The sequence below is a fragment of the Ranitomeya variabilis genome, chromosome 4, assembly GCF_051348905.1.
Source record: "Ranitomeya variabilis isolate aRanVar5 chromosome 4, aRanVar5.hap1, whole genome shotgun sequence".
NCBI classification, from domain to species: Eukaryota; Metazoa; Chordata; class Amphibia; order Anura; family Dendrobatidae; genus Ranitomeya; species Ranitomeya variabilis.
The window spans coordinates 311,184,043-311,200,040 of NC_135235.1; the positions used below are offsets into that span (position 1 = coordinate 311,184,043).

At 43.0% G+C, this 15,998-nt stretch overlaps 1 protein-coding gene across 2 annotated transcripts in view; it reads right to left on the bottom strand.

Moving 5' to 3' along the window:
* The window catches only part of ARHGEF16 (Rho guanine nucleotide exchange factor 16), an 88,762-nt gene that overhangs the window by 12,242 nt on the left and 60,522 nt on the right, over positions 1–15,998 (bottom strand). For both annotated transcript variants that reach the window (XM_077250418.1, XM_077250419.1), the window contains exons 6-9: positions 15,584–15,744; positions 4,640–4,792; positions 2,198–2,327; positions 1,943–2,017 (exon numbers count right to left, since the gene is read on the bottom strand). In XM_077250418.1, coding sequence (XP_077106533.1) covers positions 1,943–2,017; positions 2,198–2,327; positions 4,640–4,792; positions 15,584–15,744 — 519 coding nt within the window. The remainder of the gene's footprint in view (positions 1–1,942; positions 2,018–2,197; positions 2,328–4,639; positions 4,793–15,583; positions 15,745–15,998) is intronic.

Consider the following 15,998-nt stretch of genomic DNA (forward strand, 5'->3'; position numbering starts at 1 on the left):
ACGCTGTCATCTGTGTGACAGCGTGGGAAACACCGGCGCAGTGGTTCTTATCGGCGGTAATGCTACGGCCGGTAAGACAGTCGGTCAGAGCGCTGTGAGGTCATGCTGTCAGCGTGACACCGCAGCTGTGCCCTGCAGTAAAGCGCTTTCCGCAGATCAGCAGGCATGGGCTGATGAGACTACTCCTCCCATCAGGCTATGTCTGCTGTCAATGATAACAGTGATAGCAGGAGCCGCTGATTAAACTCACCTTAACGCCCAATCTACTAGAAAAAAAAAAATCAAAAATAATAAACCACCATATACTCACCTGTCCGCCGTAGTCCACGTAATCCCGAGTGTCCAACAGCGATCTCACATGTAGAACAGTCACATCGGGAGATGAGACCACTCTAGCTGGCCGCCGGCAATACACTGACAGGAGGTAAATCACTCACGCAGCGTATCACTGAGCTGCTGTGAGGGAGATCACCGGAGTTCATCAGCTCATCAGCTCCGGAGCTCTCACTTACGGCACCACTGCTGCGTGAAAACTTCCTCACACAGTGGTGCCGTAAGGGAGATCACTGGAGCTGATCAGCTGATGAACTCTGGTAAACTCCCTCACAGCAGCTCAGTGATATACTGACAGCAGATAACTGCTCCCGCAGTGTATCACCGGTGGTCTTTGAGAGCAGTCACATCAGTGACTGCTCTCAAAGTCATCAGGATCGTCATGGGAAATTATGGATTACCTTCTCGAACAGGTGAGGAATATTGTGGTTTATTATTTTATTTTTGTTGCAGGAGACGTTGGCATGAATGGATTAGGCGCTCGGTGAGTATGGTTTAATTTAGATTCAGTAAAGGAGTCTGTGTCATTATTTCAAATAAAGGACTTTATTCTGGATGTGTTTTTATAATATCACTATGTGGTTAGTTATGGGAGCGTCTTACAGATGCGTTACTAACCCATGGGCTTGATGTCACCTGACAATACAAAGGCGATATCAACCCCCCAACCATTACCCCACTTGCCATCGCTACAGGGCAAGTGGAAAGAGTGAGGCTAAGTACCAGATTTGGCACATTTTATAGATGTGCTTTTTCTTGGGCAGCTGAGAGCTAATGTTTTTAGTCTGGGAGGGGGCCAATATCCATGGACCCTTCCTAGGCTATTAATATTAGCCCGCAGCTGTCTGACTAGCCTTTGTTGGTTAGATTTTATAGGGGGACCCCATGTCAATCTTTTTCTGGGGTCCCCCTGTGAACTTTCCAGTAAAGGCTAAGCAAACAGCTGTGAGCGGATATTAATAGTCTGGGAACCTTTATGGCTATTGGCTCCTTCCCATAATATTGACATCAGCCCTCAGCTTTCCCTCCGCTGGTTATGAAAATTATGCGGAAGCCCACGCAATTTTTTTAAATTTTTTTTTAATAAATCAAGAGTTGCTGTTTGGTCATTGCCTATGTAGGTTGTTAACGCTCCTACAAAGGCTGGTGACAGTGTGTGTTTATGTGTGTTTGTGTTTACTTACCGCCTTAGTAATTAGAGTGTCTGGCCTAGGGCTTGGTGTCAATGACAGCTGCTGACACCAAGCCCTTATCCCATTACCCTGAGGCTACAGCATCAGCATGAAAAAGGTGTTGTTGAACCAAGAAATCACATCACAAAACTTTTGTTTTGTTTTTTTAAATATCTTCAATTAGCTCAAAAAAGCCTTCATCGCTGTACAAAAAGGCATGCAAAATATAAATACAAAACGTGGCAAAAAACACACCAAAAATCATGGCAAAACGCACATTTTTGCTGCCAAGAGATGCAGACACCTTGCAGAAATTTCTGCAAACAAATACTCAACGTGCGCACATAGCCTAAAATATTTCTATTTTTTATTTACAGCTGGAAACAGCAAAACTATTTGTGTGTTGTGTCTGCTAAAATAAATGTAGAATTTCTCACCTTGCTAATGGCCTTCAAAGCTCTGGTACATGCTTCATACTCAGGAGTTTCAGAATCTGTTTTTTGACAAATAGTCTAGAAAATTAAAAAAATAAAACGGAAAATTATTATTGAAAAATATGTTCCCGTAAGTAGAAAAGATCATAATACACAATGTACATAAAGCAGAATATTTGGGATTTTGATTTTTTTAAATTTGCTTTTAAAATTCAGACTCAACACCATACACTTATCCACGAAAGGTACAGTACTCACATCCATCAGTAGGGGGAGCCGAGTAACTCTCTGCATGGGAAGGATCAGGAAGGAGAACATGGGGAGACCTCCGCACTCCGGCTTCATCTCAATCTGCTTCAGCGTTTCCTTGAAGGTCACATTTGAGGTTCTAAATTGGATATTGAAAAGTTAAAAGGCTCCTGCTCTGAAAGTTCCCAAGCAGGTTCTCTGAAAAGATCTGTCCAAATCCAATGCAAAATCTGTAGCAGGAACGCAACCTAAAATACGTAGTCTTATATAGCAGAGGGGCCATGTCATACATTAGCTCATGGACACTTGGGCAATACACACCTAAGATGGCACCCATGTGTTTTTTTTAATGGAATCATTGAAATGAATGGGCAACTTTGATCTCTGACCAGAATCAAATATGTACATTTTCTTTATTTTTTGTTTTGCTTGTTTTGCAAATAAAAAAAAACAAAAAAAAAAACTAAACACATGTCAACAGCATCATAGACTATCATGGGTGTGTGCTCTATTCATGGAAAACCCAGAGAGAACACGGACGGGAGGAACGGATCTAAGTGAGGCCTTCATGTTGGCGTGCAGTTTTCCTTTTGCCAAGAATTCTACTACTCAAATGATGAAAACAAGGTGTGGCATAGGATGGCAGGGAGCCATTACTTGGGAGGGAAGTTATCTGCCAGACTAATAATAAAGCAGAATACAAGATATTCGCCAGCAGACCCCACATTAGAGACCCAATGATACATCCACACCCACACCGGGGGTCGGCTGCACAGAAGACCAATTTGTTTTTTAGTTAAACTTGGAGCGTTGGGTGAGAACACAAGACAAGCTGGGAAAACGGACACTGTATTATGCCTGGTGCCAGGGCGGTATATCTATAGTGATTGTTCTATGGAGTTCTTTTCCAGCTGATAAATCTCTTTTAAAGAATTTTTTAGGGTCATAATTATTGCACGGAGACTTAATAGTGTGGGTTGGTGCCTCGACAGTTCTGAGCCCTAGGCTAGAGTCTAAGAGGTAACGTTTCACCTTGTGGAGAGTGACAAGCCAAGTCTGGCATGTCAGAGGGAGGAGACTTATAAGCCATGCATGCTCCACTACAAAATGAAATATGCAAATTGTCTCGCGTTCCAGCCCTAGACTACTACTCTACTGCTAGGCAATAAAAGCTGTTGTTCACACTCAGAAAAAACATAGCCTTTACCCCCCTACTCCCTCATTCACTACCACATCCCCCTCCAAAAAAATAAAAAAAAAAGTGCTGCAGCTGTCAATATGAGGCTACTTTCACACTAGCGTTTTTCGGCGGACGTCGCAATGCGTCGTTTAGGAGAAAAAACGCATCCTGCAAAGTTGTCTGCAGGATGCGTTTTTTTCCCCATAGACTTACATTACCGACGCATTGCGACGTATTGCCACACGTCGCAACAGTGTTACATGTAACATTTTTTGTGCGTCTAGTCCGCCATTTTCGACCGCGCATGCGTGGCCGAAACTCCGCCCCCTCCTCTCCGGACCTTGCAATGGGGCAGCGGAAGCGTCGTAAGACTGCATCCGCTGCCCCCGTTGTGCTTTTCTTTCACAGCATGCGTCGGTACGTCGGGCCGACACACTGCGACGGGCCCGTACCGACGCTAGTGTGAAAGCAGCCTGATGTGTGTGGTATTGTAGCTTATTGTCATGTTTTTATCATTGCAGACAGTGTATACAATATCAGACAATCTATGTACAAATAATTGCTGTTTCAGTAAGAGTCATTCATATGTTTTTTAAACCCAGATACCCCCTTTAATATAATCATATGCAGACTGTAACTACGTAGCTAGAGCTGGACAATGCTTTTTCACTAAATGTTCTCCTTCTTAGTATTCTATTTCTGTTATACTTCAAGATCAGTCTTACCCCAGCCCCCCTCGTATATCCGGTCCCAGTGCTATCCATGAAAACAAAAAAAAAGGATCGCATTCAGACCAATATTATTCAATGAGGCGATGCAAATTAATTTTTTTCACTGACCGAATCTGTATGTGGGGAAAAATCTAAAAATCTCAGCATGCACTAGTTTCTTCCGTAAATCAGATGAGACTCACCCAAACAAAACAAAAATGGATGCCATTCAGAGACACTACAGTTTCCGATTTTTACGGATACATTGCAATTCTGTAACATAGAAAACTATAAATGATGCTGTAAAAAAAATAAATTTGAATTTGGATGACAAGCGGGGAAAAAACCAATTGTCCCACTTTTCTGGATGAAAGTTTGATCGATTTTTTTATACGCTGATGTGATCCACACGCCAGTCTCACGGCAGAAATGTCAATGGGACAAGACACTAACCAACACTCCTAATAGCGGAAATAGCTCAACCAATCATATTACTTCTCCAACTGAGCTAGTTTCTGATTGGCTACCGTTTCCCAAAGCCTAAAGTTTTCCTGAACTTACATGAGTCTCTGCAGAGTCCGCTGCTGGTACATTTCATTGGAGCAATAGATGACATATGGCTGGAAGTGGTTTGAGGCGTGGTTCTCCACAATGTCACTGATGTCGTGGATGAAGGGATTATCCTTGTGCCGTTTTTCCAGATCTTCAAAAAATCTGATAACAAAAAATCTCAAATGTTAGAACCAATCATTTTAGGCAGAACTGATAATTCATTGCCTAAAGGGGGTGAAGCACTGAAGCATGAATCCTCTGATGATGTACTTCATATCACTGTTCCGTGCCCAGACCCCTCAGCTCTGCACTAGGGAGGACTCAGTTTTGTCTGGATTGTTTAATTAAAGGGAACCTGTCAGAATTTTCTACACCCCAAAACCACAAAAATAAGCAAGTTGATCCCTTTAGGAACCCAACGTGATGCTCCAACAGCAAGTAACTGTGAAGTTCTGTACATATGTGACGATGCACTTACAGCCTCTCTGCTTCCACTGTATCCTGGCCTGACTTTTCTGGTTGATAGGTTGTCTGACAGCAGGGAATAAAGTGTGAGACTGAGGAGCTGTAAGTGAATCGTCACACCTCAATGAACAATATGTGTATATATGGTGACGTGAATCTATTATACTTTTCCTCTGCTTGTCCCACTCGTGGTTTTGGCTTACATATACGGATATAAAATACTGAGCAAATACTAAACGTGTGAATGTACCTTGAACAGCCATTTAACAGTTAATATATCAGCATGTTATATGATTGGAAGCCCAGGTAATGGATCTAAATGTGCAGCTTGCAACACTCGGGAGCATTGCAAAAGTGGTGAGGAGTTTAGAGCTCACTGAGCAACGCTGGTTGGGGCCAGTGATATGGAGGAGGGTGGAGGTGGGGACGATCAGGACACAAGAGTAGGTAGCTGGGTGACAGAAGGGGGAGAGAGAAAAGTGCCAGGGGGCCCAGTCCTAATCGGTCATCACAACCTAGAAAATATGTCTGTTTGGCTGATATTAGGCATGCTGGCCCAAGACTGGGATCACTACAGCAGGGCGTTGCTCCTAGCAAACAGAAAAACGACTGCTGTTGGAAGGAGGAAAATAGGAGTGCAGCAAAGGCCAGACAGATGTTGGTGGTAGGGGACTCTATAATTAGGCAGACAGGTGCATTTACCGCAGAGACCATGAATGCCGAACAGTGTGTAGTCTGTTGGGTGCTCTGGCTCGGCATATTGTGGATCGGATAGACAGACTGCTGGATGGGACTGTGGAAAAACCCAGCGGTTATGGTACACATCAGTACCAATGCCAAAGTTATAGGTAAGTAAAAGGCCTTTAAAAATTATTACAGGGAAGTAGGAGTGTATCTGAAGGCCAGGACCTCCAAGGTGGTGTTTTCAGAAATACTACCAGTGCCACAAGTATCACTAGAAAGACAGCAGAAGCTTAGGGACATAAATAAGAGGTTACAAACTGGTGCAGGAAGGAAGGGTTTGGGTTCATGGAGAACTGGGCTAACCTCTCTGTCAGCTACAGGCTGTATGGTAGGGACAGGCTGCACCTCAATGGGGAGGGTGCAGCTGTGCTGGGGAAAAATAGTGAGATGATTGGAGGCGCTTGTAAACTAGGATTTGGGGGGAGAGAGGGTAGTTGTGCAAATAAGGGGTTAGAGTAGACAGAGCGAGACAGTAGGGGTCAATGAGGATTTAGGAGGCTGAGATATGCAAGGAAAGTAGGAATAATAAATGTGCTAATAGTATTAAATGTCTGCTGGTTTATGCATGAAGTCTTGCAAACAAAATGAATGAACCTTGAGACTCTTCTGTCAGCCACAGAATACGATGTGGTGGGGCAATATGGAAATCTGGCTGGACGAAAGCAATGACTGGGTGACAAAAGTAGAGGGCAACAACATTAAGAAAGAACAGGAAAGACAAAAAGGTGGAGGGGTGTGTATTTTGGTTAAATCCATGTTAAGACTTGTGCTTAATGACGACATTGGAGGGAGCTGCAAAAATGTAGAGTCAGTACGGGTAAATATACATGAGGATGACAATAATGGAAAGCGGCTAATTTGAGTTTTCTATAAGGGTACCGTTACACTAAACGACTTACCAACGATCACGACCAGCGATGCGATCGTTGGTAAGTCGTTGTGTGGTCGCTGGGGAGCTGTCACACAGACAGCTCTCTCCAGCGACCAACAATCAGGGGGAACGACTTCGGCATCGTTGAAACTGTCTTCAACGATGCCGAAGTCCCCCTGCAGCACCCGGGTAACCAGGGTAAACATCGGGTTACTAAGTGCAGAGCCGCACTTAGTAACCCGATATTTACCCTGGTTACCATTGTACAAGTAAAAAAAAAAAAAACACTACATACTCACCTTCTGATGTCTGTCACGTCCCCCAGCGTCCACAGGGTTACGCGCTGCTGCCGAGAGCTTCCTGCACTGACTGAATGTGTCAGCGCCGGCAGCAGCGGTGACGTCACCGCTGTGCTCTGCTTTACGGCCGGCCGGCGCTGACATATTCAGTGCAGGGAAGCCGCCGGCGGGGGACGTGACAGACATCAGAAGGTGAGTATGTAGTGGTTTTTTTTTACTTTTACAATGGTAACCAGGGTAAATATTGGGTTACTAAGTGCGGCCCTGCGCTTAGTAACCCGATATTTACCCTGGTTACAAGTGAACACATCGCTGGATCGGTGTCACACACACCGATCCAGCGATGACAGCGGGTGATCAACGACTAAATAAAGTTCTGGACTTCTAGCTCCGACCAGCGATATCACAGCGGGATCCAGACCGCTGCTGCGTGTCAAACACAACGAGATCGCTATCCAGGACGCTGCAACGTCACGGATCGTCGTCGTTCTCGCTGCAAAGTCGCTTAGTGTGACGGTACCTTAAGTCTTCTAATATACCTGAACAGGAAGAGGAAGAAATGTTGCAACAAATTAAAATGGAAGCAAATAATAATAGGGTCTTTATTAGGGGGGATTTTAACTATCCAAACATTCAATGGGACATATGATCTTCTGGTTGTGCTAAAAGCTGCAAGTTCTTATCTGCAGATCAGGACAATTACCTCTCTCAGCTGGTAGATGAACCAACCAGGAGAGGTAATCTGCTGGATCTGGTCCTGTCAAATAGACCAGATACAATTTCAGATTTACAGGTCCAGGACCATTTGGGAAGCAGCGACCATAATATGGCAAGTTTCAATGTGATAATCAATAAAATATTCCAAAAAGGGGAAATGCAAAACTGGAACTTTTGGAAAGCTGATTTCAACAAATTAAGAGGAGAGCTTAAATGTGTAGCCTGGGATTATGTTATGGTAACTGGAGATACCGAACATAAATGGGGCATGTTTAAGGACATACTTATACCCTCTAGTAATAAAATGTCCCAGTATGAAAAGAAACCATTATGGATAAATAAGACAGTACAAAGTTTAATAAGATAAAAACAAAGGGTATTCAAAGTCTTGCAGGCCGAGAATACAGACGTAGCATTTCAAGAGTATAAAGCTCTTAAGATCTCAATAAGAAATGTAAAAATAGGAATCAAGCTAAGTTATCTACAGAGAAACAAATCACCAGCGACATTAAAATAAATCCCCCAAAATTTTATAAATGCCAAAAAGTAAAAAAAAACAAAAAACAGATGGTATCAGCTCCATAAAAGATAAGATAATTATAGGACAAAGAAAAGGCTGAGATATTAAACAAGCACTTATCATCCGTATTCAACAATTAACTGACTGTTCCAGGGATCATTCAACAAAGTTCACCAACTGAAATAACTAGATTAACTTAGGAAGAAGTATGTCTGGGTCTGAGAAAATCAAACATTTATTGGGCAGCACGTATTAACTGTTTGATTCTGTTAAAAATTATTAAGAGAACCTCAGTTGCATTAAGCAATCCAAGCCTACATAATTTGTGCGCGATGTAATGCAGTCTGCAGCGCTGCCATGGTCTGTTTGGCTGCAGCAAATCACTGAGCTCAGCGACTCATGCGGTCTACACCAGCACAGCCACTAAACTAAGCTATTGGCTGCAGCATTCTCAAAGTGATGTCACTGCTGCAGCCAAACACTGGGGCAGCAGCAGAGACCCATCACTGTTTGTTTTTTTGCACCTAACTGAGCCCTTGGGCAGATGTTTCCAGAAGGACAACCCATGTAGTAAATTAAAATGTTAGAATGAGTTCTGACAACCTGTACACTCAGCTCTGCTATACCTGTACAGAAATGCTATGTGCTGAAATCAAGAATTTTACCTGTTAAGTAACTGCCAACAGCTGCATTGTTTGTACACAGACAACCCTTCCGAATTGGCAAGAACCACAGTTAGAACTAACAGGCTTCATTTAACAACTTTAGCTCTGCTACAACTGTAAAACTCAATGGATACAGGTTTTTATAATTTGAATATTCCCATCAAAGTAATATCTTTTCTAGTGGTATTGTGTTACTCCGTATGATTTATCGATGTAGCAGAAAGCAAAGTCTTGGCCTCCTCGAGGTGCTTATAAAGAGTTAGATATACAACTTATGGGCCCCTGTTCTCCCCAGCTGAGTTTAGACAACTTCCTGTTATCAGCCTAATGCTTTCATTGTGTGATGGGGTCTCCATTGCGTTTGTGACCTCTCTCTGGGGTTTGGGATTTATTGGAGTGCGGCCACTACTGGAATGATACGGCTTCCTCTCTGGATCCCATTAGAAGTGGTGACCAGGAGATGGTTCCCTGTAGAGGAGTTTTGCATTTCACACATATGGGAAAAATATCCAGCTTAAATAAGACTGTATGTCATAATAGAGATGAGACGTCCTGGGATGCAAAAAGTCGACTGCAGTTAGTAGTGATGGGAAGGAGGGATATCTCCCATAATTTTCACATGACCCAGACAGCAGAAGGATTTTATATAGTAAAGAGTTAAATTATTGCTCAGTATTATCCTGTTTCTGGATTGTACAGTTTCATTATACAGTGATGGACAGTGTGATGGTGCAGTATAGAGAGAGGCCAGCAAGGTGAGAGCAAGAAGAGGGGCAGTTTTAGAGGGCATAGTTCATAAGGATTATGAGCCCTCGCGGGCAGGGTCCTCCCTCCTTATGTACCCGTGTGCCTTGTTTTTTTGCTCATGTCTAATGTATTTGTCTATATTTGCCCCGTATTTCACATGTACAGCACCATGGAATAAATGGCGCTATAAAAATGAATAATAATAATAATAAGGGAGGTTGATGTGTCAGTTATTGTTTATCATGGAGGCCGGTGCAGAGGCCATGGATTATAAGGGAGGACGGTGTCGAGGCCATGTGTCATAAGGAAGGGCAGTGTCGAGGCAATGTATCATAAGGGAGGGCAGTGTCGAGGCCATGTATAAGCGAGGACAGTGTCGAGGCCATGTATCATAAGGGAGGACAGTGTCGAGGCCATGTATCATAAGGGAGGACAGTGTCGAGGCCATGTATCATAAGGGAGGACAGTGTCGAGGCCATGTATCATAAGGGAGGACAGTGTCGAGGCCATGTATCATAAGGGAGGACAGTGTCGAGGCCATGTATCATAAGGGAGGACAGTGTCGAGGCCATGTATCATAAGGGAGGACAGTGTCGAGGCCATGTATCATAAGGGAGGACAGTGTCCGAGGCCATGTATCATAAGGGAGGACAGTGTCGAGGCCATGTATCATAAGGGAGGACAGTGTCGAGGCCATGAATCATAAGGCAGGACAGTATCGAGGCCATGTATCATAAGGGATGACAGTGTCGAGGCCATGTATCATAAGGGAGGACAGTGTGGGGGACATATGTGCAGGGAGCACAATGAGGGGCTATTAATTCATGGGCACAGCAAAATACTTATTTAAAGGCACAGCAAAGGTATTCAGGGGACATAATGAAACTTATTTTTAAGGTCTTCACCAGACGAATGAACATTTTTCTTGCAAGTTTGGTGATTGTTAGATATGCCAATAAACAGTTACTGGAATTATTGGTCTATGTATCTGCATGTTAAAAACATTCTAAAAAATTTAGTTACCCTTTATATATTTTCTGCCATTTAATTCTGAGCAGATTGTTGGGGGTCTCAGTCTCAAGATCCTCACTGATCGCTCAAAAGACAGTGCGCAACTCAGGAGACAAGAGCACACAAAGAGTATGCAGTAGAAAGTCATAGGCTTTCTGTGTCTGTGCACTCCCCTCTCCTGAACCACACAATGCCAAGGTGTCTTCTGAGCGGTCTGTGAGGTCCTCCGGACCCAGACAAGCACCAAACTGCTCAGAATGTAAAGGGCCTAAAACATATACAATCTCCCAAAAATTAAGTTACCCTTTGGATGTAGGCAGTAGCAGTATTAAACCTTTAGTAAGTACTGTAGTTCTTGTGTGGGCTGTAGTCTGATTATGACTGGTATCAGCAGCACCCATCATCTTATTACCATTGTTAAGGACATACTGGAAGTTGCAGGTTCATGTAATACAATCGTATAAGTTGGAAACAATGGCGGACATTGCACTTGATCACTTTACTAAGCTTGGTGATGTATGCAAGTACTGATGATGGATCTGGTGCTGTATTTATGCACTGATATATATATATATACATATACATACACATACACACGTATACATACATACAGGGGTTAGACAAAATGGAAACACCTAACGTTTTGGCATCATAATCTTCGAACATGTGATAATCATGCAAACCGTGACAAATAGTAATGTTTTGTAGTTGATTATTTGTGTTATGTGATATGTGTATGTAAATTAACTGTTTGTTTTGCATAATTGTAAGAACATTGATGAGAACCTGATACCAATGGCAGACCTCACGGATTTTCAAAGAGGCCAAATTGTTGGTGCTCGTATGGCAGGCGCTAGTGTAACAGAAAGTGCCCGAATGCTTGGCGTGTCAAGAGGTACTGTCTCCAAAGTAATGACTGCATTTGAAAGAGAAGGAAAAACTTCCAGAGCAAAGCACAGGTCCGGCCAAAAGTCAAAGTTGACCGAGAGAGGCCGTCGGACTCTAAAGTGAATTGTGAGAGAGGATCGCAAGACCACGGCTCCGAAAATCACTGCTGAGCTCAATGAACACCTACAGAACCCAGTTTCCACAAAAACTGATCGTCGGGAGCTGCACAAATCTGGATTCCACGGAAGAGCTGCAATTAGAAAACCGCTGCTCTCAATGACAAATGTTTCCAATCATTTAGAGTGGTGTAGAAACCTCCAAAATTGGTCCCTCGAGCAGTGGAAACATGTGATCTTTTCAGATGAATCATCGTTTACCCCATTTCAGACCTCCAGCCGAGTGTACGTTTGGAGACAGCCGAAAGAAGCATTCCATCCACACTGCCTTCTCCCAACCATAAAACACGATGGAGGTTCTGTGATGATCTGGGGGTGCTATTTCGTGGAGATCCGCCAGGCCAATGATATCCCTTCATGGAAGAATTAACAGCAGAGATTATTTAGGAATTTTGGGCGACCAAGTGCATCCAATGTTTCAAGCACTGTTCCCGGAGGGGAACGCCATCTTTCAGGATGATAATGCACCAATTCATACAGCTAGAATCGTTAAAGCATGGCATGAGGAACATTCTAATGAAGTTGAGCATCTCATCTGGCCCCGACAATCCCCAGACCTCAACATTATTGAGCATTTATGGTCGATTTTAGAGATTCAAATTAGACGTCGATTTCCGCCGCCATCATCGCTCAAAGAACTGGTGGGTGTTTTATCTGCAGAATGGGCTAAAATTCCTTTGGAAACAATTCACACCTTGTATGAATCCATACCTCGGAGAATTGAGGCTGTAATCGCCGCAAAAGGTGGACCTACACCATATTAAACTAACTTTTGTTGCTGTTTACAGGTGTTTCCATTATTTTGTCCAACCCCTGTATATATATTATATATACATATACATACATACACAGACTGACAATATTTGCAGGTTCAGTTGATGTTAGTTTAATCTGTATTGGTGCCATAGCTACTAACTTAAATAAGGTATGGGCACTTTTATTCTTACTTATTAGCAGGGGATTGACCAATTTTTTGTGCCTAGGGCAGCATGAACTCCGGATGCAGTGTTAAGTTCAGATTGAGGGTGAACCCTCAGAAGCCTTTCCTCTGCTGGGCCATAGGTACGCATGTCTGCCAGTTCACCAACTTACACTTATCTGGGATGCCACAATGTGGCTCTATCAGGGATCCTAGACATTTGCTATTTTCAGCATAGGACTATCAGGGTATGTGCACACGTCAGGATTTCTTGCAAAAATTTTCCTGAGAAAAAAACAGAAATTTCTGCCAGAAATCCGCATGCGTTTTTTGACGCGTTTTTTGTGCGTTTTTTTCCCAGATGCATAGAAATGCGGGAAAAACGCAGAAAAACCGCTAAATTAATGAACATGCTCATTTTTTTACCGCGATGTGTTTTTTTCGCGGAAAAAAACGCATCCATGTGCACAAAACATGCAGAATGCATTCTAAATGATAGAATGCACAATGCATGTGTTTTTAATGAGTTTTTAATAGCATTTTTATCGCGAAAAAACCTGAACGTGTGCACATGGCCTCATGGGCAGCCCAGAAAGCTACATAAGAAATATACTCTAGGCTGAAAGACACCAAATAAAGCAAGGTAGACTTTTGTTACTAGTGGCCGAGGAGGCTTGTGACAAGGACATTCAGTAGCTATGATAGAAATAGAATAGAAATAGAAAACCCCCTAACATATTTGTATCATGAGCTGGGTAAAAATCTATTTTGTTTTGGGTTATAGGTCCATTCTACTAAAAATGTAATGTATTTTGTCTGGCATTTTCACTTTTAAGGTCACCTGGACACTCTGAGGCTGGAATTGGACCTTACCTGTCCAGGAATGGGGAGCAACCGTATAATAATATCGAATATCCTCGAATATCCCCCAGCTTCTGTAATTCTGTTCCCCCACACGTCCCACTATCAACCACATTCGGATCCTTCAGAACCAGAAAACCCACCTCTTCAAGAAAGCTTACAGCCTGCAATCCCCCAACCTATTGTCTCCTTCCCCACTATCCTGTAGAATGTAAGCCCACAAGGGCAGGGTCCTCTCCCCTCTGTATCAGTCTGTCATTGTTAGTTTGTCTACTGTAAGTGATATCTGTAATTTGCATGTAACCCATTCTCATGTACAGCACCATGGAATCAATGGTGCTATATAAATTAAAAATAATAATAATAATAATAATAAAACTTGTTCCATTGGTCAATCAGGACAATTGGTCGAAAAATTAAAAGGTTATTTCTAGAAATGTATTATTTTTCACAAAGCACAGTAAATGCATACTTATTCTTAATACACAGCCTAAGCCCAACATAACATTTCTTTCTTGTACCTTTGTCATCTCTATTTGCCCCTTTGTGCATCCAGTTTCACATAGCTGAATAGGTTGTCCTATTCTTATCTGCTAAAACTACATTTTTCAGCAGCTCTTGCCTCTCCTCAGTGCTGCAGGCCTCTCCCTCCCTCTCTCCAGTGTGCTCACGAATAGCTCCATCTCTCAGAGTTCTCATCAAGCTATTCCAAGTACAGAATTCACCTTGTACTTATGTGCATTGTATAGCCTTGTACACAACTCCACCAACCTGATTTTATCTTGTGCTATGTACATCAGTATAGCCAAACCTTATAACTTTTCAAGAAGAAAAATTGGGACAGATCAGGAAAAAAATGTTGGTGATGATTGGGGGTGATCTGTGCCAAATAGGGCTGGTCTAAAAGTGAGATCTATCTATCTATCTATCTTGTGAGGCAGACTCATGTCACACGTAGGGGTTGCTGTGTCTTCTCCCCAGGTTGTGCATGCAGACGGACGAAGTCCATAGGTGTGCATGGGAGTCACGGATTTCCAATCCAGGTTTTTCATGTGGCTGAAGGCCACAGGTCTGTGTGTGTTAAAAGCCCTGCAGTAAGAGGTATGGGTGTGTCAGGTGTGTGAGGTGCATGTCAGTGTCAGTCTGGTGTGTGCAGAGCAGAGGCCTGCAGAGCGCTGGCTGAGTGCATGGAGGCACAGGCCAGTGGAGCCAGCACCCAGGGCAGCTGAATAGCCTGGCACCCGCAGCATATACAGCGATGCAAGTCGTCCATGGAACTGGTCTCAGATGTGGACAGTCCTGTGCCCGGGGAGGTGGATGTCCTGTGCCCGAAAGAGGACTAGCATGTGTAATGATTGCAAACAGGTGGATATGGTGCCCGGCTGCTATCCAGAGGATATCCTGGGCTGTGAATGGCTGTGTGAGTAAAGAGACTGATACAGTGATGCAGGACACCCACGAGAACTAGTCAGAGGAAGGCTGGCATGTGTAGTGTCTGCAACATATAAGGCTGTGTGAGTAAAGAGACTGTAAGAGACTGATACAGTGATGCAGGACACCCACGAGAACTCGACAGAGGAAGGCTGGCATGTGTAGTGTCTGCAAAATATGAGGCTGTGTGAGTAAAGAGACTGTAAGAGACTGATACAGTGATGCAGGACACCCACGAGAACTAGTCAGAGGAAGGCTGGCATGTGTAGAGTCTGCAACATATGAGGCTGTGTGTATGGAGACTAATATGGCGTGCGGTCGCCCAAGGAAACTGGACAAGGGACGTCTGGCCTGTTTAGGGACTGAATAATCTAAAGCCATATGATATGTATTGCTATGAACTGGTGTGAACTGAACACTGATAATATACACTGAAGTTATATGCATTTGTGTGAATTGGACTTTAATGCTGTGAGGAAACACATCAAAGAGACTTTTGTGTTTTGGAACTTTGTGGGTCACTGCCTCTTCACTACGTACGATGCTACTACAATCTTACAACAACAAAAAAATATATATATCTATATATACACATATACCGTATATTTTCTTACTCCTCTGTAGATAGAGTTCTATTACCTTTTGCTGACTTCAAGAATGTCTGCGATGTTGGAGAAGAGATGGTGGTGGTCTGTGCCATTAATGGTCTGCTTCAGCTCATCAGACTTTTTAAAGAGTCGGAAGAGAATGTCAAGGCTGTGCTGATAAGAATACTCCGAGGTGATTATTTCAAATATGGCCTACAAAGAAAACACAGGACTGCACTGTAAATATAGGCCGAAAGCTGAGCAAACACCGCGCCCCACCTCTGAACAACTAGGGTTTTTCCCATGGTAGAGATGTGCATAAAACAGAATTTGAAGAGGACCTTACTCAATTATTATTATTTTTATATAAAATTCTTATTATATTTATGTGTTTAGTTTACTTTTGCTCAGCTCTTTATTTGTATAAAGTTGTGGTCGTCTTTACTAGCAACAGTAATTGTTTATAT